General features: G+C 34.1%; 1 protein-coding gene across 1 annotated transcript in view; it reads right to left on the minus strand.

Moving 5' to 3' along the window:
• VAV3 (vav guanine nucleotide exchange factor 3) overlaps positions 1 to 25,789 on the minus strand; it is a 448,180-nt gene that overhangs the window by 353,382 nt on the left and 69,009 nt on the right. The window contains exon 2 of the mRNA XM_074262844.1: positions 2,782 to 2,898. Coding sequence (XP_074118945.1) covers positions 2,782 to 2,898 — 117 coding nt within the window. The remainder of the gene's footprint in view (positions 1 to 2,781; positions 2,899 to 25,789) is intronic.

Consider the following 25,789-nt stretch of genomic DNA (forward strand, 5'->3'; position numbering starts at 1 on the left):
AATTAAGGAATAAACTTACGCAAACTCACAGGATATAAGAGCTAAAAGTTATTTTTAGAGGTAATTTACTCTAGCCATTTTACAGTTGAAGAAACTGAGGCTAAGAAAAGTAGAGTGACTTTGACCAAGATCACACAGTTAAACATTAGGCTAGATTCTTTAGTTAGTTTTTAGTTTTATTTTATCATTTTCTCTACCTAACAAGCATTTATTTTCTGTCCCACTCATTTGCCCTCATTGAACAACTTTAAAAAAAAAAACCCGATAATCTTCATAACAAATAAAACAAATTCTCACATCATCAATATCCAAAATATGTCTCATTCTCTTTTTTAAATCTTTGATCTCTGGTGGGAGGTACACACATTATTTCATTTTTGATCTTTAGGAATTCTGACTTTTCATTGCAAGAATTGATTCTACAGTTGTTCAAAGATTTATTTTTTATGATGTTCTCATCATTATATATATACTTTTTCTAGTTCTGTTCATTTTACTCCACATCAGTTCAACAAGATCTGAACATTCCCTTCTGAAATCGTCCATTTTATCCTTTCTTAAAGCACAATAATATTCCATTACATTCCTATATTGTAGTTTGGTGAGCCACTCTCAACTTGGCAGGAATTCCTATGGAAAGAGCTGTTATAAATATTTTTGTACATATCAGTCCTTTTTCTGGAACTTCACTGGGTATAAGTTGGATTGAGATTTATTTCCAAACTGCTTTCCAAAGAGGCAGGCAGGACAAATTCACAGCTTTATCAACAGTGCATAACTGAATCTGTTTTTCCATAACATGGGACTAGATTTAGAGTATTGATTTCTAGGATAAATCTGGCACAGGGAATTGACTAGACATTATTAAATGCAAGTTTGTGATAAAAATCACAATAGTTCTAAGACATATGCAAAGTATAAGAGTTACTCTCTCAAATTAAGGTATAGCTATTCATGCTCATATTTAATGATCCAGAATGTATAAAAGCAATAACTGAATATGGACTATATTTACTCAAATGTCTATTTCTTGATTAAATCAATTCTATGGAAGGTCCCTGATTAAATTGACCCAAATTTTCATTACAGAGTATAATCCACATAATATTATATTGCTTGACTAATTAATTTATTCATTCATTCAATAAACATTTATTAGGTACCTACTCTGTCAGGCACTTTGTTAAGCACTAGAGATACAAAAAAAGGGCAAAAGATAACTCCTGTCTTCAGGAAGTTTACAATGTAGTAAGGGAAATATTAGTTCAATTAATGTAGTACTAACAAGGTCAAAAACTTTCCCATCAAGAGCAAATAATTCCTTAGAAAGAAAAATTCTTTTTTCCCACCTTCTCAACAATCGCCAAATAACTAAGATTAATCAAAAAAGTAAAAAACCTTTTGAAAAATTAAAAGTCAGGTACATATATAATATGGAATTGTATATAATATGGCTATAAGGAGGAACTATTGTGAATACTTCAATTTAAGCTATAGCAACGACCAGAGGATAAAACCTCCTGTTTTTCTTTAGGACAATGGTCTACAAAATGGGGAACATTGTATAACCACAGTGGGTAAGTTATAAACCAGTTGAAGGGAAGGATGATGGGTCATATCCAAGTATGTGTTGGAAATAGCTCAAACCAGGTCCTTACACAGCATTTTTGTCTTTTTATCTCCATTGTCAACAGAAAAATTATTTAAATATTTGTTGAATTCTAGAATGGGTTGTCACCATATTATCCAGACAACATATATCATTGAACACGATTAAATACTTCAACTAAATACTATTCAAATGTTTACCAATATAATATTCATTCATAGCTAATATTCATATAAATATTTAATTATAAGCTAACTAACTCAGTTATGAATAATTATAACTTTTTGGAAGATTTCAACTCACATCTCAAAGGGAATTATTACATGATTGTGCTAATTCTCCAAGCCAAGAAATATCACAGAGATCAAGTCAAAGATCTCTTCCATATTTACAGAAAAAAGGAGCCTCAGAGACTATATAAATCAAATTCCTCATTTTATAAACAAGGAAACTCCATCTCAGGGAAGTTAAGCGACTTGCTTAGGATTACACAAGTATACAACAGAGGTGGGTCCTATGATTCCACAGCCAAAACTATTCCCTTCTCCAATCACTCAATCAAAAAACATTTAGGGTTAAATGTTTACTTTGTTCCAGGTATTACACAAGGTCCTGCTAGTCAAAAAGAAATGAAAAGCTATTCCTGACCTCAATGAGTTTACATTCAAATGAAAGAGACAATAGGCACATACTAAAGTATATACAAACTATAGAGTAAACAAATAGTAATTTCAGATGGGAAGACTCTAGAGCAGAGAGATTCCTCTCCAACAGTATAATGAAATCTATGGGTCCATTGTCACAGTAATGCTTGAAAGCATTATGAGTAAAACAAAATAAAATATTTATTTAACCAGGATGATCAACAGACAGATTTTTACATAATTTTCCCCCACAGGATTCATATTGTTCAATTTGAAGCAACGCAACATCTATGAATTTGGGGTTATTGTTTTCCTTCTCAGAATCTTCTCATTTAGGCTAAATAAAACAAATGAAATGCAAAATCAGAATTTAACAAAAATGGAATTACATTCTTTGCTATCAATTGAAAGTAGTCCTGACCAGAATATTAATATTTACCTTAAATCTGTGGATTGTAAACACAAATTAAGAGGTTTAACAGGTATCCCTAAAATGCTTCTAAAAAGCTAAATTTAAATTTAAATTACCTTTCCAAAATCCCGAACATCAAACAAATCAAAAGCCTCGAAGAGTTCACTTTTTCTCATCCCAAATGTCTCACAACAAGCTGCTAGAAAAGTCCTTATGTTCTTCAGGCAGAGAAACTGAGAAGGGGAAAAAAAAGAATAACTATTAGTATACAATGGACATTACAAATATACATCCCCACTTTGGTTTTCCTTTTTGTTAAATCACACACTGGTGGAGACAAAATTACTTCTGGATATTCATGAGCCCCTTGGAACCAATGTATGACTCAACAACTCATTTTTCTGAAAGTAAACACAAGATTTTCTAGCAGCTAGAATTGTAGCATCCTTAAAGAATTTAATCATCTCTAGGAAGCAAGCTTTAATAGTGTGTTGGGGTGTCTTGTTTTGTTTTTTAATAAACAGGTTTCTAAAAGGCACTTAGCATTCCCAACCTCACCTCCTTCCAACACACACACACACACACACACACACACACACACACACACACACACACACATACACACACATACTGATGCTCCTCACATAGATCCTACTGGAATAAATGCTTATAATGGTAGTAAAAGCCACATGGGAAGAGGGCTGATAAACACTGTGTAGCATCCAGGCAGTCAATAAAAGTATATACAGGGACTGTTTTCACTTTTTAAAAATGCATGAGAGGCCTTTACTACACAGACTTACTCTGCATGCAGGTCCTCAACATGGAATTGCTTATTTACAGATTAAAAGCCCCATATTCTGCCAAGATAGACAATAATTACACTCTTGGGAATTTGACAGCTACAGTCTTGCAATATTTTTTACATAATTAAGTGCCCAGCTCATAATTCACCCAGGAGCTGAACATAATTGCACAGCACAGAGAGCACCCATGAAAGCCTCCCATAATACACAGATTTCCCCTTTTAGAAGAAATACTCTGCTACAGTCACAAAATTGCTTTGCTCATTTTTAAAAGTGTTTTCATCAAAAGTTGAGGTGGTATATGGAATAGGCCTGCCTATGTACAAGAGAGAGATATTAAAAATAGGGGTCTGATCCCTGCTGAAAGCAATTTCTAACCTCTTCGAGGCATAAGCAATATCCAAGGATTTATTTGCTAAGTAATGTCAATAGATTGGCTAAGGTCTGTTCTCTGGAGAGTCCTCCCATACCAATGAAATCACAATTCCTTGATGTGTTAGCATCCCTGGCTTATTCCTGAGCTCTTTTTGAAACATTCTTCTGGGAAATCTATAAAACAGGGTCTTTTTTTCTCTCTGTTCAACTGCTCCAAAACTAGTAACAGAACTGATCTTTCTTCAACCAAAAAAAAAATGTCCAGATCCTATTTTTGGAAATGGTGACCAAATACATTTTAGCTCCATACAGATCAACTTTCTTCATTTGTTCCTTCTCAAGAGCACCAATAAAATATTAATTTTCTCAGGTATCATTTATCTGCGCTGAATGTAAACTCCTCCAGTGTTTAATATGACTTTTTGCACATAGTTAGGCATTTTATAGATACTTGTGAAATTATTAGATTTTAATTTTTTTTAATTTATGGAATAAAACAAGCATTTTTACAATATAAAATAATAAAAAGGATGACTGCACATGAAGGTGCAAATCTAATATATACAACTTGCTATTTCTTTTAAATATATGAGATTGTCATATAGCAACCACCAGAGAAAAAATCTCATTTTTTCTTTAAGACAATGGTCTACAAAATGGGGAATATTGGATACTTTTCTTTTTTTCCTCTTCTATTCCCCTGCTCCTTCCCTAGAAATGATTATTATCTTGGCCTTCACTGTCTCTTGAAGTACTGCAATAGTTGTAATAGTCCACACAATAACAAAATTGATTTTTCTAAAACATAAATACAACTATGTCATTACTCTGTATGAGATGTTTCACTTATTCTTTTTTTTGCATCAAGAAAAAAATTCAAATGTCTGTTTAGAGTATAAAGTCCTTCAAAATCTGGCTCCAGTTTATCTTTCAAGAATGATTAAACAATGCACCCTGTTACACACTCCACAATCAAGCTAAATTCATCTAATTGTTGTCCCCTAAAATATCAGTGCCCAAAAATTCATCTCTCTTTAGAACTTCTCTTTTTTTCTGTTGGTCTGTCATTTCAGTCATCTGATTCTTCATGATTCCATCTGGGATTTTCTTGGCAAAGACACTGGAGTGGTCTGCTATCTCCTTGTCTAGCTCATTTTACATATGATGAAACTGAAGCAATCAGAGTTAAGTGACTTGCCCAGGGTCATACACCTGGTAAGTGTCTGAGATTAGATTTGAACTAAAGACAATGAGACTTCCTGAGTCTAAGACCATCTAGCTGCCCCTTTTCTATAGAGGCCACCAAAATCCTCCGAGTCATACATTACAAATGAATAATTTCCTTGATTTCTTAGCAAATAGGTTACTCTTCTCATCATTTTCAACTCCACAACATATCCCCCTTCCATTCTCTTCTCTCTACACACATTGTCACAGCCTTTGTTCACTAGAGTCAAGACAATGAATATTTATTTTAACCATTTACCATCTGGTGGGAACCATGCAAAGCTTTGGGGCTACAAAGAAAGTCAAAAACCCAGTCTGTCACCCTCAAGGATTTTACATTCCTATAGAGAAGACAGCATGTAAAATAAACTTATAAATTCAAGACACATGAAGCATAAATAGAAAGTAGATTCAGAGGAAAGACACTAGTAGTAAGGAAGATCAAGAAATACTTCCTGCAGAAGGTGGTATGTAAGCTGATTTTTGAAGAAAACCAAAAGATTATTGCCAGTGAAAAGGCAAGGAATCAAAAAGTGGAGTTTTAGATTTGAGTATTAGCAAATAGATCAAAGTACCAAGACCATAAAGTATATGGGAGCATCTGAATGATGCAAGGAGCGCTCTCAGCAAACTGCCTCATTTTTTTCTATTAAATATGATACAAGATCCTTAGCTGAGAGGTTATGGGAAGAGGGAGCATGGGAGATTTAAAGAAGAAGGAAACGGTTTGGAAAAGCTGTTCTGTTAAGTAAGATGAAAAAAAATCATTAGGGAGATATAAAAGCATTAGCTTGTTGCAGTGAGAGTCCAGTTGAGATTATATGATATAAATTGATAGAGTATACAGTAAACATGAGTTTTTTTCAGCTCCATTCAGCAGTACATGAATAGAAGTAAGTACAACAGATGGAAGGAGTAATACAGGTTTTGTAATTTGACAAGATAGGATCAGCAACAGTTCAAAACCATCATCTTACCTCACCTGCATCACTAAAATAGCCTACTAATTAGTCTCCATACAAATAAATCCTCCACATACAAGCCAAAGTGATTTTCCTAAAGTGCAATTCTATCCATGTAATTCTCCTATTCAATAAACAACGTCTTCCTCTTGTTCCTAGGATTGAATTAAGCTTCTTTCTGTAGCTTTTTAAGTCCTTCATATTCTGGGGCCAACCTACCTTTCCAGCCTATTATACATTATTCCTTTCTCATATATACATATATAAAATATATTTATTAATGTACATATTGTTCCCCAATAGAATATAAACTCCTGTTTCCCTCCAGCACCCAATACTTGACACATGGTAGATGAACACTTGTTGATCAATTGACATTATTTTATCGGCTACTTACCTGCTTTTGCATAGGCTATATGCCATGCCTATTATGCTCTCCTTCCTCATCTCCAACAGATAGAACTCCCTGCTCCCTTTAAAGTTCAGCTCAAGTACCCCCTCCATTTAAAAGGTCTTTCCTGATTTGCCCAGTTGAGTGGCATTTGTCTGAAATCGGACATTTCAGTCTTTTTTTTTTAATTTTGTATATGTACAAAATATTTGTATTTATTTTGTATATGTCCTTTTATTTTAGATGCATATGGTATATTATGCCAGTAGAATATAAACTCTTTGAGGACAGGGGTTATTTCATTTTTTTACTTCTTTCTCTAGTTCGTTGCATGGCATGTAGTAGGTGCTACATAAATACTCATTCATTAATATAAACAATAAGAAAAAATGAGGCAGTCCATTGAATGTATCCACCTTAGAAAAGTTAAGGACATCAGAAACTTGCCTAGAGTACTAGAAGCCCAGTCTAATAAATGGGTTATGCTCAGGGCAGAGTCCAGCAGAAATGTCACTTCCTTCATTCTGTAGACTAACTTTAGCACATTTTTAGTGGCCATGCCATATTGTTGATTTATACCAAATTTGCAATTCACTGAAAACTCAAAAGACTTTTCTTCACGTAGCCCATTCACAAGCAAGGACTTCATCTTCCTGAATCAGGAATAATAGCAACTATTGTGGCTGCTAATATTAGCAAAGCACTTTTATAATTTTCAAAACTTTTATAAACTATTGTTGGTTTAATCATTCCAGCCATGTCTGATTTCTCATGACCCCATTTGGAGTTTCTTGGCAAAGATACCAGAGTGGTTTGCATTTTCTCCTCCAGTTCACAGTACCCATGAAGAAACTGGGGCAACCAGGTTAAATGACTTGTCTGGGTCACACAGATAATAAGTGTCTAAGGCCAGATTTGAAATCAGAAAGATGAGTTTTCTTGATTCCATTGCTCTATCTACAGTTGTCTATTAGATATGCTAGCTCTTAAATTTAAACACTTGAATCACCATGTAGAAATTTACATTTTTCATAATTAGATTCCACATCATTCTTTTTTTTTTTTAATCTTTCACCTTCTTGAGATCATGAGTGAACAAGATTCCATGCAACATATCAGCTATTTCTCCAGCTTTGTGTCATTAGCAAATTTAATCGACAGGTAAACATCTTCATGGACACTATTAATAACAATTAAACAGTGCAGGGCAGATAACAAACAATTACAGCATCCAACTAGACAAAAAAATTAGTTTTCATGGCAGGAAGATACTTTTTTTTTTAAGAATTTTTTTCCACAGTATATATGCATGAGTAATTTTTTTTTATAATATTATCCCTTGTATTCATTTTTCCAAATTATCCCCCCCCTCCCTCCACTCCCTCCCCTTGATGACAGGCAATCCCATACATTTTACATATGTTACAATATAACCCAGATACAATATATGTGTGTAAATACCATTTTCTTGTTGCACATTAAGTATTAGATTCCGAAGGTATAAGTAACCTGGGTAGATAGACAGTAGTGCTAACAATTTACATTCACTTCCCAGTGTTCCTTCTCTGGGTGTAGTTATTTCTGTCCATCATTGATCAACTGGAAATGAGTTGGATCTTCTTTATGTTGAAGATATCCACTTCCATCAGAATACATCAGGAAGATACTTCTTAATAATCAGAGCTATTCAAGGGAGCAGTAGTAGGCTGCCTCAAGACATCTTGGAAGACTTCAAGGCTTCAAGAAACACCTAAATGACCACTGATTCAAACAGGTTAAAATGGAGATTCCTTTGGATCTAAATTGAACTACATGTTCACTGCAATTCTTCTCAAGACTTACATTTAAAGATTTTTTAATAAAAAAACTTCTTTTAAATGAACATTGATCTATAAAAATCGACATTCTGAAGAGTTTTATTTAGCCAGCTGTGAAGTCACCCAGTTCTACTACCATGTAGTCTCCATTTCCCTACTGTGGTAAAGTTAGTACTGATAGAGCTTTGTTATCATCTAGATAAACTGTATGCATAACAGTTCCTGGTCTGGCAACTTAGTAATTACGTACAAAAAAAAAAAAAAAAAAAAAGGAAATGAGATTAGTGAGATATGACCTTAGGTTTCTTTACTTAACCTCGGTCAATGCAGCATGAGGCAGAGTTAGTTTGGAGCTGAGTTCATTGAAGCTCTTTGTTGTAATCCCAAGTCTATAACTGGGTGTCCCTCTCAAAATATTACAACCGAATGTTAAGCATATGATTTTATAATCAGGTCAACATGGCCACATCTCTTTTTCCTCATATAGTCTTCAATATGAATGATATCAAATTCTATGAAATGAGTAGTCTCCTTTTTAAAAGTTTTCAAACAAGATGATCCCACACTCTCCACTGAATGGTTAACACAGTCAAAACTAGCACTAAATAGCTACACATCAAAACAAGACAAAACTTATGTTAATATTTTCTTTTTGATTTCCCTATTGAAGATGCAGCATTCTCATTTGGCTCACTCCCCTAATTGGGTATTTGCACCTATATTGGGTCTCCTATAAGCAACTGATCTTAGGATTCTGAAAGGCTGAGGATTCTAGGGGTATCTTGGAATAATCCTCAAATGTTACTGGAATAAATGGTTTTCTTTCCACCTGGGAAAATCATAAATCTGTATGGTCACCTTGTAATAAATACTGGTAATGTATATGGGTGCTAACTAATGTCCTTCACTTTGTAAAAATTCTCCTCCACTGGTAGGCTGCTTCTGGAGATTACCACAGTGGAGCAATGTTTACAGAGCAAAGAGTGACATAAATTCAGTATATCCAAAGAACAATCTTCTCTCTCCTTTGTGCTAGGCTGGTTTACATTTATCATTTCCACTAATCTAATTTTTTTTTAAAAATCCTACTTTAAGTCACATTTTTCCCCTTGTTATTACTACTACTATTTATCACCTTGAGCTGCCTAAGGGATATTATGGTGAATATCAAGCTTGTGACCTCCTAGATCTAGCTAGACCTCTAGCTCTTTCTTACCTTACCCATTTGAATAATGTTTTATACATACTGATACTTATACATACTTATACAACTTTGAAAGCCCTGGATTCAATAGGTTTCCTTTCATGGAGTGGGGTGAAAGGGCAAGTGAGATATTGATATCATGCATAGGGAGCAGAAGAAAGCAGTTTGCTCCTCTCCTGGGATTGCATCAGTGATAAGTGAACCAGGCACAGCTGTCATAATCCATTGTCACCTGAAATGCTTTTTGTATGCACACTCTTGGCTCCCAGGACTCCATGACCAGGCTGTCCATCACATCCTCAGAAAAAGAAATGCCAGTGGGTGGAGGGAAGTGAGGGAGTGTAAAGCACCAAAGTCAAATCCAGGGTGTAATCAACAAAAAAAAAAAAAACCTAAGGGGAAAGTGGAGGGCATGGAGGTTCAAACAAGTCTACAAAATCATGAAGGTACAAGAACAAAAGCTTTCAGCATTCGGAAATGTGGTCGAGCTAGGCAGCTATAATTTATCAAAAACAGACAAAGCCAAGAATGGCTTTCGGAGGTACAGCCTCTCATAAATACTTCAGTGCTTGTAATAGCATGGTTTCAGAAAGAGGAACATCTAAAGGTCAGTCTGTTAAAATTCATCCTCAATTCACTGGGAAGCTTCTCTGCTTTCAGCCTGCTGCTGGACAGCAAAGGCCCTATATGTTTAAAAACCTTATCAGATTTAAGTATGATGTCCTCTTCCTTTATACTGATAAAAGCTACTTCTCCTTTTACAGGTTACATGAATGCAAATGGTCCATTTCTTTTTTTCTGTAACAAAATCTTAAAAATCAAGAATCTAGAAAAGGTACCAGAGAGTAAAATTGCTAAAACAAACAAATGAAAATTTCACAACTTATTTTAAAATGACTGCTTATATTTCGTGTGAGAATGATTTTCTCCCAGAAGATCATTAACTCTTGATGGGGGTAGGAGTGAGGGAAGATGGGAATAGGTAGAGAGATTCCTTATTTTTTCTTTACCATATGATGAATTCACATTCCCAAACATACATAGCCTAATGCATATTTAATATTTATAATGGATTTAGCAATTATACAGTGCTCTATATCTTTTTTTTTTAATTTTATCCAAATTCTAATTTTACAAATGCAGAGAGAAACTAAGGATTCTATAGAATTATATAAAATGAGAAAATCATTTGAAGGTGTGTTTCATCACCTTTCTAATCTGTCCTCAAATCCTTGAACATATACTCTATTCCAAGTAAAGCAGAGGAAAGGCACTGACAGTTTTCATTCATGGTTTGTCATAACCACTTTTTAAATGAATAAAATAGTGAAAATACCATTTTAATCAAATAGTATATTAAATACATTTAAATAATATCCTTAATAATTGGTTCTTCAAAACATAGAAAATCTTATAAGGCTCATTATTTATTGAAAGATCACAACTTGGATCACTCTACACTAGGTGATCCTCTGTCCCATAAAAATGATGTCTATCTATTTTTATATATGGGAGAAAGTATGCATTAAGTACACACTCTCCAGGTACAACCATTAGATTTTGGCTTCTAACTCTTCTCTATGCATCTAAGTTTTCCCCTCTTCTATCTCCTGGCCAAAATGATCTACCTAATATCTTGGGCCTGATGCTCAGAAACCTTCAAAACTCTCTGAAGATAAAATACAACTCATTATTTTAATATTCATTGTAGTTCAAATCTACATTTGCAACCTCCTTTCACATAATTGCCCCTTCACAGACTCTAGATCAAAGTTTCTTAAACTTTTTTCCATTTGTGACGCCTTTTCATCTGAGAAATTTTTACGAGACCTCCAGGTAAATAGGTCTATAAGTAAGAATACAAATACAACATTTAATCATAATAAATCATGAAGAAAATTATGTTAAAAACAATTCTTTGTTTTATATATATATATATATATATACTTTTACCATGTAAAGATGAAAGAAATTTTACATACTGATGAGATGAATGTGCTTATATATATTTTACATAAAGAATCAAATCTTGTTGGAATATTTGAATCCTTTTATTGTTGCCAAATTTTTCACAATCCCCACATTCAGTTACATGATCCCATGTATTTTAATAAGACTTGTTCTAGATTCCTGCCAAGATGCTCTATGAGATGGATCCTGAGTTTCACCCTTCTCTAACCTGTTTTCATTCATTCACTCTGGCTGACCTCTTCCCTGGAATATCCTCTTTCCTCATCACCAATTGTTAAAATTCTTGTCTTCTTTCAAGAACTCCCTCAGGTTCCATCTTCTCCATGTGGCCTTCCTTGATATCTGTCTCTCAGTTTATAGGGAAGAGAATGGTAGAACATGAATTTTATAAGTATCTACTATGTTCTAGCCATTGTGTTAAGTACTGTCTTATGTATTCTAAGATTCAGTTGCCTGGTTCTCTTCTCTTCCCCTTTCTCATTCTATTTTGTACCATATTTATATTCATATATGTCATATGATTCATTAGAATGAAAGTTCCTCAAAGGCAGATACAATGTCATTTTCCATCTTTGTATCACCAATCAAACTTATTAAGGGGTACAGCAGATGAAGTACCTGGCCTGGAGTCAGGAAGACCTTAGTGTAAAACTGACTCCACACATATAATTGTGTGATCCTGGGCAACTTGTTTAATATTTGTCTGTCTCAGTTTACTCATCTGTAAAATGGGGATTATAATAGTATCTCCTTCCCAGAATTTTTGTGAAGATTAAATAAGACAATAATTAAAAAGCATTACACTTAATACCTGTGTGACCCTGGGCAACTCCCTTAATCTTGTTTGCCTCAGTTTCCTCATCTGTAAAATGAGCTGGAAGAGGAAATGGCAAACCATTCCATTATCTTTGCCAAAAAAATCTCCAATGGAGTCATGAAGAGTATGACATGACTAAAAAATGTGCCTGGAACATGCTAAGTACTCTATAAATATATTATTATATTATTGTTATTTAGGACAAAGTTCATTTTGCTGAATTGATTTGGTTAATTTGACCCTAAGTGTATCAGCTAAATTGAATCCTTACATGATAAGTAACTAAAAGAAAAGACCTTTCCTAGTGACTGCCTTAAACACATAGTCTTCTTTATGTTTTGGAGTACGCTGAGGTGAGGATATCAGGTTACTGCTGAGCTGTGAATATAACAAAGGGGCTCAGGAGAATGGAGGACCTTGGCTTAGACCATTAAAAATGTCATATTTGGTTCAATCAAGTGACATGATGGATTTTATCCTGCACTCCAAAATATGGGAATCCAACAACTTTTCATCTAAGAAATCCCCCAAGCTGCAATGTTGACACAGATGTCTCAGCTCTGCAATATATACAGAAATGTTTTCACCAGCCTCCTGATTCAATTTGGGAAATTTAATTCTCTGACCTCTGGCTGATGGAGCTAATAAATCTACTTCCAACAACCTCACAACTTCAACATCTTAATCTTAGGTGAAGCAAAATGGGAGTACAGTATATACTTCTCAATTCAGTTTCCTCAATCTTACTTCCTTTAAAATAGGAAAAATGACGATGATGATGATGATAATAATGATGATGATGATGATGATGATGATGATGATGATGACAATGACAGTGTTTATATAGCACTTTTAAGGTTTTTTGGGCAGCTAGAGGGCTTGGAATTAGGAAGACTCATCTTCAAGAGTTTAAATCCAGTCTCAGACACTTATAGCTATGTGACTGGGCAAGTCACTTAATCCTGTCTGCCTCAGTTTCTCATCTGTAAAATGAGCTAGAGAAAGAAGTGGGAAACTATTCCAATATCTTTGTCAAGAAAACTCCTAATCTGTTCATAAAGAGTCAGACAGGACTGAAAAAAAAATGAACAAGAACAATTACTTAAGTTTATTCATTTGATCCTAATGGCAAATAATCATTCAAGAATACCAAGAACTAGGCTGATCGACTTCAACCTCCTCAGTCACTGAAGAAGCTTCAAAGTTTCTTTTTTTTTTATCATATCTGCTTAGGTTAAACAGTATAATTATTTTTCAAATCTTTGCCAGAACACCCAAATGGGTGTTTTGTTGAGGATCAGTAAAGAAGGAAACTTTCACAAGCATGGAGAGATTGTAGTTACAGAACTATTCTAGAAATTTCCATGATGTATGATCATAGGAAAATAAAAGGTATAATAGAAACCTGGGATAAAATTTTCTCTTTTAAACAATAGCATGTCAAAAGATACACAGATATAAATTGTTTTTTTTTTCAATAGAAATAATTTGCATTCTAATTTCATTTTGTTCAAATGCACCTTCCTTTAATTCAAAGATCAAAATCTCAAATATGCACCAAAGGTGAAAGGGTAATTCAATAAATTATAATATTTTTGAGGGCAGAGATTGTCTTCTGCCTCTTCTTTTTTCCCCAGGCACAATGCCTTGAACCTATTCGGTATTTAATACATATTTATTGATTATTGATGAGTATTAATTTTTAGAGCTTTTCAGATTAGTCACCATTAATAGTGATCCCTTTTAACTCCTAAGAATAGTCCTTCTCCCTCTGCTTGGATCAGCCACAGAGACTGGTTTTATAAAAGTCAGTCAATATTATAATACCACCTCTTTCCTTAGGATATTAGATTTTAAAAGCTCCCCCAAAAATTCATCCTCTGGGCATCCTGAGGGGAGAAAAATCTATTACAAAGTTAGTTTCAAAAATCACATTTGATTTTCAAGTCACAGCTTTTAAACACTGTTGGTAAAGAGAATGGAAAAGTCAATGTTCTTTGGGACTTCTTGATTCACTTGATTAAAAGCTATACAAATGAATATTTAAAAAAAAAATAACATTAAACATAACTTCTCACACATAGTTGGGCTAATTTACCAATAAATTTTATTTTGATTAAATGTTATGGGGTAGATACTGTAGGGGGAGCAAACAAAACATGTCATTTCTTTGAATTATAAATGGTAATATTGGGGTAAAGAAGCAGATTCTAACATGCCTAAACCTCAGTTATAGAGAGTATGATTCATCTTCCAATGAAAGAAAATGTTTGGAATGGAACGCCAACAGTGGCCCCATCCAGCAAAGGAACAAGAAACAACAAGTCCACCTCAACCCCTAAATAGATTTTGGAAGTTTCCTATTAGTGTCCAACTTTCAAAATGAAGAATGAGATGCTAAATGATACAAAGATCTATGTCTGATTTCTAGGGATGAACACCAGCCCTTTCCATTCATGAGCCTTTACACATCTTTTATTATGAATCCTGAGAAAAGGGAATAAGGATTATCAAGGTCAAACCAAAACACAAGGCTTTGTGAATGCCTGGTCAACCAGGTCAACTATCTATTCCCATGTCTTCCAAAATGCAACTTTCATTTTATATAAATAGCCTGGTAGAAGAAATTAATTGAAACGGTAGCTGTGGATAGATTCAGTAATGGCCCACTAAAAAATCAAAGTTGTTTTCAACTGTCTGCCTACTAGCCTTGATTTTCAAGATTTGGAAGGATAATTTCTTTAATTAGCTGTGCCCACATGGAAAGTTTAGAGGGTTAGGAGAATTTGGTGTTTCCTGGAGGCAGTATTCTTACATTAGTCATTGCAACAACATTTAAAGTAGCAAAACAAGATCTTTGATTGTCATAGATTAGAACATTTTTTAAATAGGAGAAGGAGAAGAAGAAAAAAATTAGGAAGGAAAGGGAAAGGATAAAAGAAAGAAGAAAAAGAAGAAAGGAAGGAAGGGAAGGAAGGAAGGAAGGAAGGAAGGAAGGAAGGAAGGAAGGAAGGAAGGAAGGAAGGAAGGAAGGAAGGAAGGAAGGAAGGAAGGAAGGAAGGAAGGAAGGAAGGAAGGAAGGAAGGAAGGAAGGAAGGAAGGAAGGAAGGAGGGTAGAACAAAACAAGAAGCTCAAGTAGATAAAAGGCAATCAGAGTCACAATTATTACCAAAAAAATTTTTAAAAAGAATCTACAATCTATGGATGTTTTTTGTTTTGTTTTGTTTTTTCCTGTCCCATTCCCCTTTCTTGATGGGGGGGAGGGGGGGAGATGTGCCTTTCATCTTTATTCTGCATAGCTCTTCCAATGAAATGCTTCCCTATCTTAGATTAAGGTTATATAAGATTCCCTGATAGATAAAATCACATAAGTAACACTGTTCAACAGTCATCAATATTAGCAAAATAGAGTCAAGCAATAAACACTTATTAAGTATCTCCTGTGTGCCAGGAACTACACTAAGCCCAGGAGATACAAAGAATGGTTAAAAAAAAAACAGTCCCTGTCCATTAAAAGCTCAAATTCTAGTAGAAAAAAAAATACAAATAAGCTTTTTACAGGATAAATTGGACTTAATTAACAGAGGCAAGGTACTAGAATTAATAAAAATTGGGAAAGGTTTCCTATTAAGATGGGATTTTTATCTGGGACTTGAAGGAAGCTAGAAAAACCAAGACTCAGAGATAAAAGGATGGTCATTTGGCCAACTTTCTCTTAGACCAAAGATCCCTTCATGGTAATGGGATCATAGTTTATATTCTCTTGAAAGAGCAGGTGTTCCTGAAAAATGGCAATCAATTCTCACAAGTTAACAATTAATGAGAAAATGAACATTACAATGAGAATCTGGGCCATATTATAATGAGAGTCTTGGAGTGACAAAGAAGACTATTCTTGTACACAGATCACTCCCATCCTTGGGGAAACTATTCAAAGAATTTATTCCTACCTAAATCTGAGTCAGGCACAATGGTTTCCCCACTGGGTACATTCTGAACAAGATTGTTAAGAAAGTCCACTTTCCTTATCAGTAATGTCCATTAAGAGACTAAACATTTAAAATCAAAATTTAGAAAAAGGTAGGGGTGGAGAGGAACTCTGAATTTCTCCAAATCACTGGTTATTAATAATAATTTCTCTCAGTGTGAATTCCAACGTCTTTCAAGGTCTTGGTGTTCATTTTCTAGATTCTCTCATAAGCTCCTTGATTCACAGATTCAAATGGCAACTCCTAAATCTGAAGTTTGACATGTCTAACTGTAAAGATGGTTAGTAGGAAACAAAGTAGCATAAAAGAATCTTCCTTTTCTTCAGACAAATTAAAGGAGGAAAAACATGCAATAGAGGAAATTAAATGAGCAAATATGCTACCTCAAGAATCAGTTACAGTAGTTTATGGAAAAGAGATGATTCATTAGCACATGATGTTATGGATGCATCATCATTAAGGGTTTTACATGATGTCTACATTTTCAAATACTCCCTACCACTTATTATGGGTTGAGGGGAAAAACAATTTCTGGTTGGTTCTGTAAATTTCTACTTGATATTTTCTTTCCCATTTAAAGGAACTAATGCTTTATTATTTTTATTTAGTTATTTGCTTTATATTCTCTACAGCTAGATATAAATTCTCGTGGTATTGATAAAAAAAAAAAAGAGTTAATTCTTTTAATTAAGAATATCAAAAAAGCTGAGCAAAAGAATTGGAAACCTTCCTGAAGGAAGTTGACTAGACAGACATTTGTTAACTAAGCACTTATTGAGTGACTATGTAAGGCATTATTCAATGCATTTGGAGTACATAGATAAATAGAGTAAGGTTCTTTCCCTCAACGAGGCAATGCTTTAGAGATTTATTAACCATGTGATCATAGGTCAACTAAATCACTTAACTTAGCCTAATTTTCCTTTTCTAAATTTTTTTCTTGTGTGTGTGTGTATTTATTTTATTCTCATTTTTATTATATAGAACTGTTCTTAAAGGACATGAAATACATAAAAATCACACATCTAGAAAATAGCATATGATGAAACAATAGTCTGTACATTTTTTATATTGTGTCTCCTTTTGTAACAACTTGAAACGTTTTTCCTTCTTAAAAAGAGAAAAATTATTATCACCTCTCTCACAGTGTTCATAAGAGAAAAAAGAAAAAAAATATGTAAAATGCTTTGAAAATATTACTGCACCATATGAATGTTAGATATTAGAAAAGATTCATCTGTCAGGTAAAAAGTGGGGCCTATAAGGTCCCTTGTTATTCTGAGAGTTTTTGTATAAATCTAAAATCAGCTAACATCATCCCCTTAGAAAGTTATATGATATTTGAATTTTTCCTAAATTGTTGGTGAAAAACTACTATGCTGGTAGTAGAGATAGAGAGGACAATAGGGTCAGTGTATTTCTTAGAGGTTGGAATACAGAATATGATAAGCACATCATTCTTCTTCAGAAGGATGAACTAGAAGCAAAGCACTCACTTGTGGAGAAGGGAAACCAGAGGATGCTGGGAAAATAAACATAACTTGATTTTATGCCTTACAGCCAATTTTTCTCATAGATTTTTCCATTGCTATTAGAAATTAAGATACAATTGGATTTGACAAAGGGCACAGGCAAGTGGCTATGATGCAAATGTAAAAGGAGGTCAAAGAATTCTACCTTGCCTTCTGTGACAAGAGGTGATAATTTGGACTTAGCAGCCTTCTGACAAGATATGGTGCTCCTGGATTTAAAATTAGCAGGGTTTATATTGGTAAAGTTATAAGGCTAGGTATGAAGGGGAAAACAATTTGAAGCATTCTCTGTATTTAATTGGGATTTCTTTCCTCGCTAGAGAAGGCCAAAAGGCAAAATTGTAAGATCTGCTGTTTAATTTTTTCTTATATTAATAGGTTAAAACATAGACTCTATGATTTTGAAAAAGAAATTAGAAAACCTAAATTTTATATTAAAATACAAACACATTATAAAATAGTGGGAAGAATTAAAACCTAGAGGATAAACCACAAAGTGACTTCTCAAGCAGATAATAGTGTCAGGAAGAAGTAAGGAGGATTCTTTTTTTTTTTTTTAAATGAGGTAGTAGCTAAATTGGGATGCTGTGGAGGCAGAGGGAAAGAAAATGTAGTTAAAGAAGTTAAAAGTGTGGGTAGGAGAGTGAATACAATTCAGCACAGAAGAACATTGATGAATACATCTGAAAAACAAATCTGATTCAGGGACTCTCAGTAGGTAGAAGAAATAACTTGCAAAGTATAATGCCGTGAATGTCATGTTCTCTCTTGTAATAAGTCATTCCAAGAATCTAATGATTATTGTTTGAATAGTTGACTTAAACTTGGGCCATTTATCTCAGGAATGGACATCTCATGGGGCCAAGAACCTCTTCAGAGAGTGTTACTCAATCAGAGAAGCAAATAAACAGTTGCTATGAATTTGTAAACCAAGGACACAGTGATGAGTTATTCCACTCCAAGCACTTTCTAGTAGAGAGTAAGGTGGTGATAAAGCTGTTGGGTAGGCTTCTATGCTGGTACAACAGTCCTCAATAGGATTTTCTTAAGGTCTACATTTGCTTGGTTGGAGGAAGAGGGAAGACAGCAAAGAATAGAAGAAGTGGTAGGATGGAATGAATAGAGTCAAGAATGCCTAAGTTTAAGTATTGCTTTATACTATGTGATCCTGGACAGATCATTTAATCTCAAAGTTGGCCAGGTAACTTCCTAAGATTGTTAATTACAAAATGAAGAATTCCTAGACTTTATTAGCGGGAAGAATTTATACATGGGATTTTCCTTCCACTGTGAAATCATGAGTCCAAACAAAACTAAAAACATATGTATGACTATCTGCAGGCTTCTTATAGGTATAGGCCTCTAAGAAATGCCATAAATTAGAGTAATTGCTTGCATAATAAATTAGAATACAAAATGGAATGTAAACTCTTTGAAGGTAAAGACTGGTTGGACATAGCTTAGTACCTTGGACATTGTTGGCATTTAGCTAATGTTTTCTGAATTTGATTGTTGAATAAGAGGATTCTTTCTGAACATTTCATTATAATTTTAATAGAATTTTTTACTTGGATGGGACCTTAAAGGTATTCTGGTCCACCTACTACTTGAAATATGCATTTTTATCCAACTAAAATATCCCTAATACTGAACGTTCATTTAAACTGTGTTCAAAAATCTCAGTGCTAAGGAACTCACTACTTAATAGTGCAGGTCACAATTATCCCTTCCACATCTCCATAGCAGTTCGATATATCTCAGGTCATCATAAGAAATTACAATGGGAATTTTGACTGACTTTTGCAGAAACCACAGATTTCACACACAAAAAAAAATTAGAAATTTAGATGCGTAAAATGTATGTATGGTAATGCATAATACCAACATATTTTATTTTTTTAATACTATAATGATGTACAAAAAATTGTACATTTATCTTCTAGAGAAAAGTCTGGGAGTTTGTTGGATAAATTGTTGGATATACTTTCTGCAATTTCCTCCCTACTTTCCAGGATAGATTGGAAGAGAAGTCATATCCTATCTTTAGAGAAGATAAAGGCCAAACCCTTTTTTCTCACATTGTTTATACAAAATCCTAAATCTTATTCTAAGCTGAGATAAGTTTTCTGCCCCCTACAGATAAGGACATTTGTTTTAAAACTAAGTCCAACCAGCAGAAGATAAATTGTCCCATTGTTTTGGTATATTTTCCCAGTTTTATATGGGGCAGGGTTTGGGGGTAGGGGCAGAGGGAAGATGTTAAGGAAGAATGAAATAGGAAGCTTGAGAGTTTAGAAACTTAAATCATAATGATTAATATCTCTAGTAACTCCAAAGTAGATGTTCTAATCTTTTGGTTCTTGAACTTCTTTAGAAGGCCAAAAAAATTTATGGACAATTTCTCAGAATAATGTCTTTAAATGTATAAAGTAAAATATATGGGATTACAAAAGAAATACATTATACTTGAATATAATTATTTAAAACAAATTTTAAACAAATTCATGGACCTAAAGTTTGGAATGCCTATTCTAAAGAATAGGACTAATCCCCCATAATCACTTGACTCTCTATGAGGGGCATACATCTTATTTTCTGGAGTACAGAACTTAAGATACTGCTTTCTAGTAGTAAAGGTATATTTTTTTATGATCTCTATTCTATGTTTGGACCTTTCTATCTAGGATATTTTAATGAAGAGCAGAGATCTAAGACTGAAAGCAAAATATAATAATAATAAAGTCATAATAAACTACTTTATCATTGAATTTTATAATTACTATAACTATATTATAATTCACTTGCATCAATGACTATACTATTATTGTTCATATTTGATGACTGCAATGTCTTCTGTCTTCTGGATTTTTGTGGATTTATAATCGCATGGATATTTTTAATCTCTCTATTAATATCCATCAATTTCAATCCATCCATGCTTTCTCAATCTGCACAATTCTTTTTCCTAACCTTTCATTAATCTTCCATAAGGAATCTACCCAATGAGAAGAGACTATTTCTACGGTTCTTAATATTTTGTATGCAAGGGCAACTCTTAAACTGGACATCATTTATTCCCCTCTCTTGCAACACTGTTGGTTCACCACATTTTCTGATGATACATGCCATGTATGATATCTTTTGCATCAAGTTTTGCATGGTAATTATGCATGAAATGCTGAAGCTATATGTCACCCACTATTGGATCTATTATCTCTAATATCATCTGCATCTTTAATTTATTTCAAAGATTATGGTCTTCCAATATTTATAATCCTATTATGTTAATTTTTAGTTCATGGCAAGACATGAAAATTTTAAAAACCACTAATTATTTTATAAAAAGGCATTTTACTTACAAATAGCACCTTGGAATCATTAAAATCACTGCTCAATTTCCTGAATGAAATCCATTCTGTTCTTTATCTATTCTTGTCTGAGCCTAGCTTTTATCCATCAAAAATCTGGGTCAAGATAGGGAATGGAACTGGCCCTGTGATTTCATTGACTTAGTGAACTCTCACATAAGTGAATTCCCTTTACCAATGCTGGTAAGCATCTTCTCTGTAATTTATAATCTTAGAGAGGCACTGACCATTCTGGGGTCAGCGCTCTAGTTATTACCTCATATGGCCTCTACCCTACCCAAGAGGTAAGTACTAATGGACTATCCATCCAGTTGCATGACACAATCTTACTGATATGAAGTCTTTATCCACTGACATTTCCTGTGTGAACTGTTCAGCAAGTTTCTCTCAATCGGTGATGGGTCTTACTCATGAAACCAAGGGAATCATCTAAATATTAAAGACAGATAGGTCTATGAAGAGTGAGGAGGCTCTGTGTGATATTTAGGAACTTGACACAGTCAGCACAATGTTAACTGCCAAAAGGAGCATTTATTGAGCTTCCTAATCTGCAGACTATAATGTCTCTTCCACATCAACAACCATAGGATTACATGATGCTGGTAAATACCTCTGGTCAAGATTTCTATGTGCAAGAACATGACTCAACTTTTGAACTTCAGTCTCAGGTAGGAAAAAGAGAGATAAACTTCCATCTTCTACATCTCCCACTGCATATTAGAGAACAACTTCCACCTGCAGAAAGGCAGCTTTCATCTCTACCTACAGTCAGCTTCTACCTCCTTCTACACATACCTATTCTCCAGCCAGAAAAGGAGAGAGAAAACTCAACTACCTAGTGACATGTTATGCTGCCCCCTGAGGAAAGAAAAATAAAAAAAGATAACTGTGTTATCTAATCTCCAACCTTCAAAGGGAAAAGAAGAGAAAGAGGGACATTCTGTTGGACCTTTTATCTTCAATACATGTCTCCTGCCTCATCTCAGACTTCAGAGGGAAAAGAAGAAATGCCTTTTACTTAATGATTGATTATTCCTCTCACACATCCCTGTGATTCTGAATCCCGTTCTCATCTACATAACCTGATCCTGTATCCCCATTCTCCTCAGTCTCTTCCACTCCAAAGTCCCAAAGAAACATTTTCCACCCTATCCACTGAGTCCTCTGGAATGCCTGTTCTATAAACAATAAATTCGCTTTCATGTGAAATCCTTTCCCCTACCATTCCTTTCATCTTCTGGCAATCACTAAGACTGGACCCCATCAAATGCCACAGACATCCTGGCCAACTTTTCTGGTACTGATTGCACTTTGATAAATTCCTCTTGATTCACTGGTTGGGGCAAGGAAGTTAGAATACACCTTACTTCCCATTTACTCCTGAATATAGATGGAGAAAATCATACAACTGTTCTGACTGCATTCATTACAAATTTATGTTGCAGCACCTCAACTAAGGCTTTACTAATGCTAGGCAATTCTTCTATACATGCCTTATCAACTCACTATCTCACTTTCCATAGCAGCTCTTCCAGATCTTTTATCCCTTCTCAACCGACTCATATGAGTTCCTCTCCTTCCACCTTCTCAGCTGAGAACTTTGATTCACATTTTACAGGGGAAAAAATTGAGGCTATTCATTGAGAATTCTATCTTCTTTCTTCCTCATCTCATATCACTCATATGTTTTCTTCCACAATCTCCTCTTTAACTGCTATCTCACACAAAGAAGTGGCCCTCCTTTTTAACAAGACAATCCCCTCTATGATTTCATTGTACACTGATTACCTAGACTGTCCCTTCTGTAATCTCCACTCTATTACTTATCTTCAATCTCTCCCTGTCTGCTGCTTTCTTTTCTACTGCTTACAAACATGCTTATTTTAAATTCCATTCTTTTAAAAAAATCCTTTTGATCCTTCCATCCCTGCTATCATCCTATATCTCTTCTTCTCTGCCTTCATGACTAAAGTTTCTTTGTCTATAATCTTCCTGATTCTAGGACTCTAGCTACTATACCATGTAGCTGTCTTAAATATACAAAGGTAAAATGAACAGATTCGGATAACAAACTGGATAATCCAAGAATCTGTTCATTTTACTTTTGTATATTTAAAAGATTCATCTTTCTGAGTTCAATCTAGCCTCAGATACAAGCTGTGTAATGGTGGGCAACTCACTTAACACTTTTTGCCTCAGTTTACTCATCTGTAAAGAGAGTTGGAGAAAAAAATGTCAAACCATTCCAGTGTGTTTTCAAGAATACTCTAATGGGGTCACAAAGAGTTGAACATGACTAAAAAAAACAAACAAAAAAAGATGCTCTACAAATTATAACAAAAGCTTTCCCAAAAGGTGCAGGGGAGGGAAGGACACCTAGATGCTGCAGTAGATAGAACACAGGATCCTGCAATTAGGAAGATTCACCTTCCTGAGTTCAAATTTGACCTAAGACCCTTAGTTGCATAATCTTAGACATACCACTTAACTCTGTTTACAAGAGTTTCCTCATCTATAAAAGGAGCTGGAAAAAGAAATGGCATGCAACTCCAGCATCTTTGCCAAAAAATCCCAAACAGTGTCCCAAAGAGTCAGTCACAACTGAAAAAAAATGGTTGGAAAGCAATAAGAAAGTAGAAAAGCACACATCTTTGTAATGTGCCTATAACTCAGTCATTTGCTCTTTGTATATCTTTGTTGCCCTGATGTTAGTTGAGGTTCTACAGATGTTGACCATGAAGTACATTTGACTTCCACTCTTAGATCTTAATTATTCATAGGCTCCATCCTTAGGTAAGCTACTTTCAGGGGCATTCAACAAGTCCAAAGGTGAGTACTTGTTATCAATATTTTATTGTTGCTCAGCAAAGTTATGTCAGCTTATTCCAAAGTTATTACTATTATAGTAAAAAACTCAGTCTTGTGAAATAACACAATTTCCAACAATCAGTAACACCAGGTGTTTGAAAACACTTAACTCTGCTTGCTCTGGGACTGTCTAGCTGGGTAACAATTCAATCATATTACATACATCTGTCAATTTTAGCCCTCATACTCTTTTCTATTTATTATTAATGAAACTCTTGTGGCAGTGACAGTAAGCATTTATGGAGTAGCCACAATGAACACAGCAACTCCCTTTCTACACCATCTGTTCTATTGCAACAGTGACCATTTCCGGAGGTTTCAAACACAAGTATCTATGAAAACCTATGTTCATCACTCCACAGAAATATCACCTAAAGATACCTATGAAATTTACAAGGAAATCAGGCACAATCAATGTTTTTTTTTTTTTCCCTCAAGAAAATAATCATATATAATATAGCACTGACATTTTAATGAGAGAAAAGAGATAAATGTGAAAGTGATGATATTCCCCAGGGGGAAGTATGTGTTTGTAATTGGAGAAAAAGATAAAAATACAAGGTCAAAAAATGTTAAAAAGCAGCAGTTAAAAGAGAAAATAGAATTCTAGATACCACAATATATTACTGCAAATAACTTACTGTTAAATAAATTTCTTAATTCAATGATTTTCCTTCTTCTGTTAAAAAGTTTCTTTTCAGGTTTTATCTTTTTAGGTTGTCAAAATAAAGAAAGAGAGCTAAAAATCTCATTATAGTTGAAATGCTAGGTGGAAGAACAAAAAAAAAAAAAAGGCTTAATTTAGAGTCAAGGTGATTGTGGGCCAATTACTTCATATCACTAGACTTTAATTTCTTCATTTATGATAGGAGAGTGTTTAACTAGCATTAGCTTTTAACGTTCTTTTCATATCTAGTCCACAATCCTATGAAAATCTTATTTCAGGAGAATACCTCATTATTTATGCATTTATTCACTCATTAAATAAGCCTTTACTAATGCTAGTCATTTTCATGGTCTACCAAACCAGAGTAACAGGGCTTTGTTGTGCTGATCACACTTAATTCCCTGCAGTAAATAATTCCAAATACTCTCTCAGAGTGCTATCATTTCAAGACATAATACAAATACAGAAAATTGGGACAAAACTCAAGTCTTTCTATAACAATGATAAGTATGATTTCTTAATCATTTCAAAATAAACTGAACCTTGAGATATTTCTAATAAATGAAAAGTCCACAAATTAATGTAGACAATGTAGCTGACATATTAAATGAAAGAATCAAATGTACAGCAATCATGTTAACACTATAGAAAATCACATTCATTTCGAATAGTTTAGCAAATCCCCAGAAAAACAAGCTACACAGGAAACAAGCTGCACAAAATAAACGTCTGCAACTTCTTATTATATGTCAATATATGTTATAGTGAAAACTTAGACTGAAAATTTAGTGGTTGAGTTTCTGGTCTCCTCTTTCCCTGTAGCTACTTCTGTTACTGATTCACTGTCTCTGCACTCTTATTTCTTCATAATAATGCAGGCTCTCACAAGCCTTTTACAATCAAAGGATTTATAAATTTAAAAAGTACTACAGGAAGATAAAGTTGTTAGCTAGATAATTATTCCAAGAAAACCAGCATAAGGTGAAACAATGTTAAGGAGGTCAATTAATACAATAGGAAAAAATGTATAAATATGTGACCAATCTTTTTTCTTTTTGTGTGTTTCTTTTTGTTGTTTTAAAAGGGATAACCTACTAACTCTCTAAGGTGAGTATGTAGTACAGAGCTC

The sequence above is a fragment of the Sminthopsis crassicaudata genome, chromosome 4, assembly GCF_048593235.1.
Source record: "Sminthopsis crassicaudata isolate SCR6 chromosome 4, ASM4859323v1, whole genome shotgun sequence".
Lineage (NCBI taxonomy): Eukaryota > Metazoa > Chordata > Mammalia > Dasyuromorphia > Dasyuridae > Sminthopsis > Sminthopsis crassicaudata.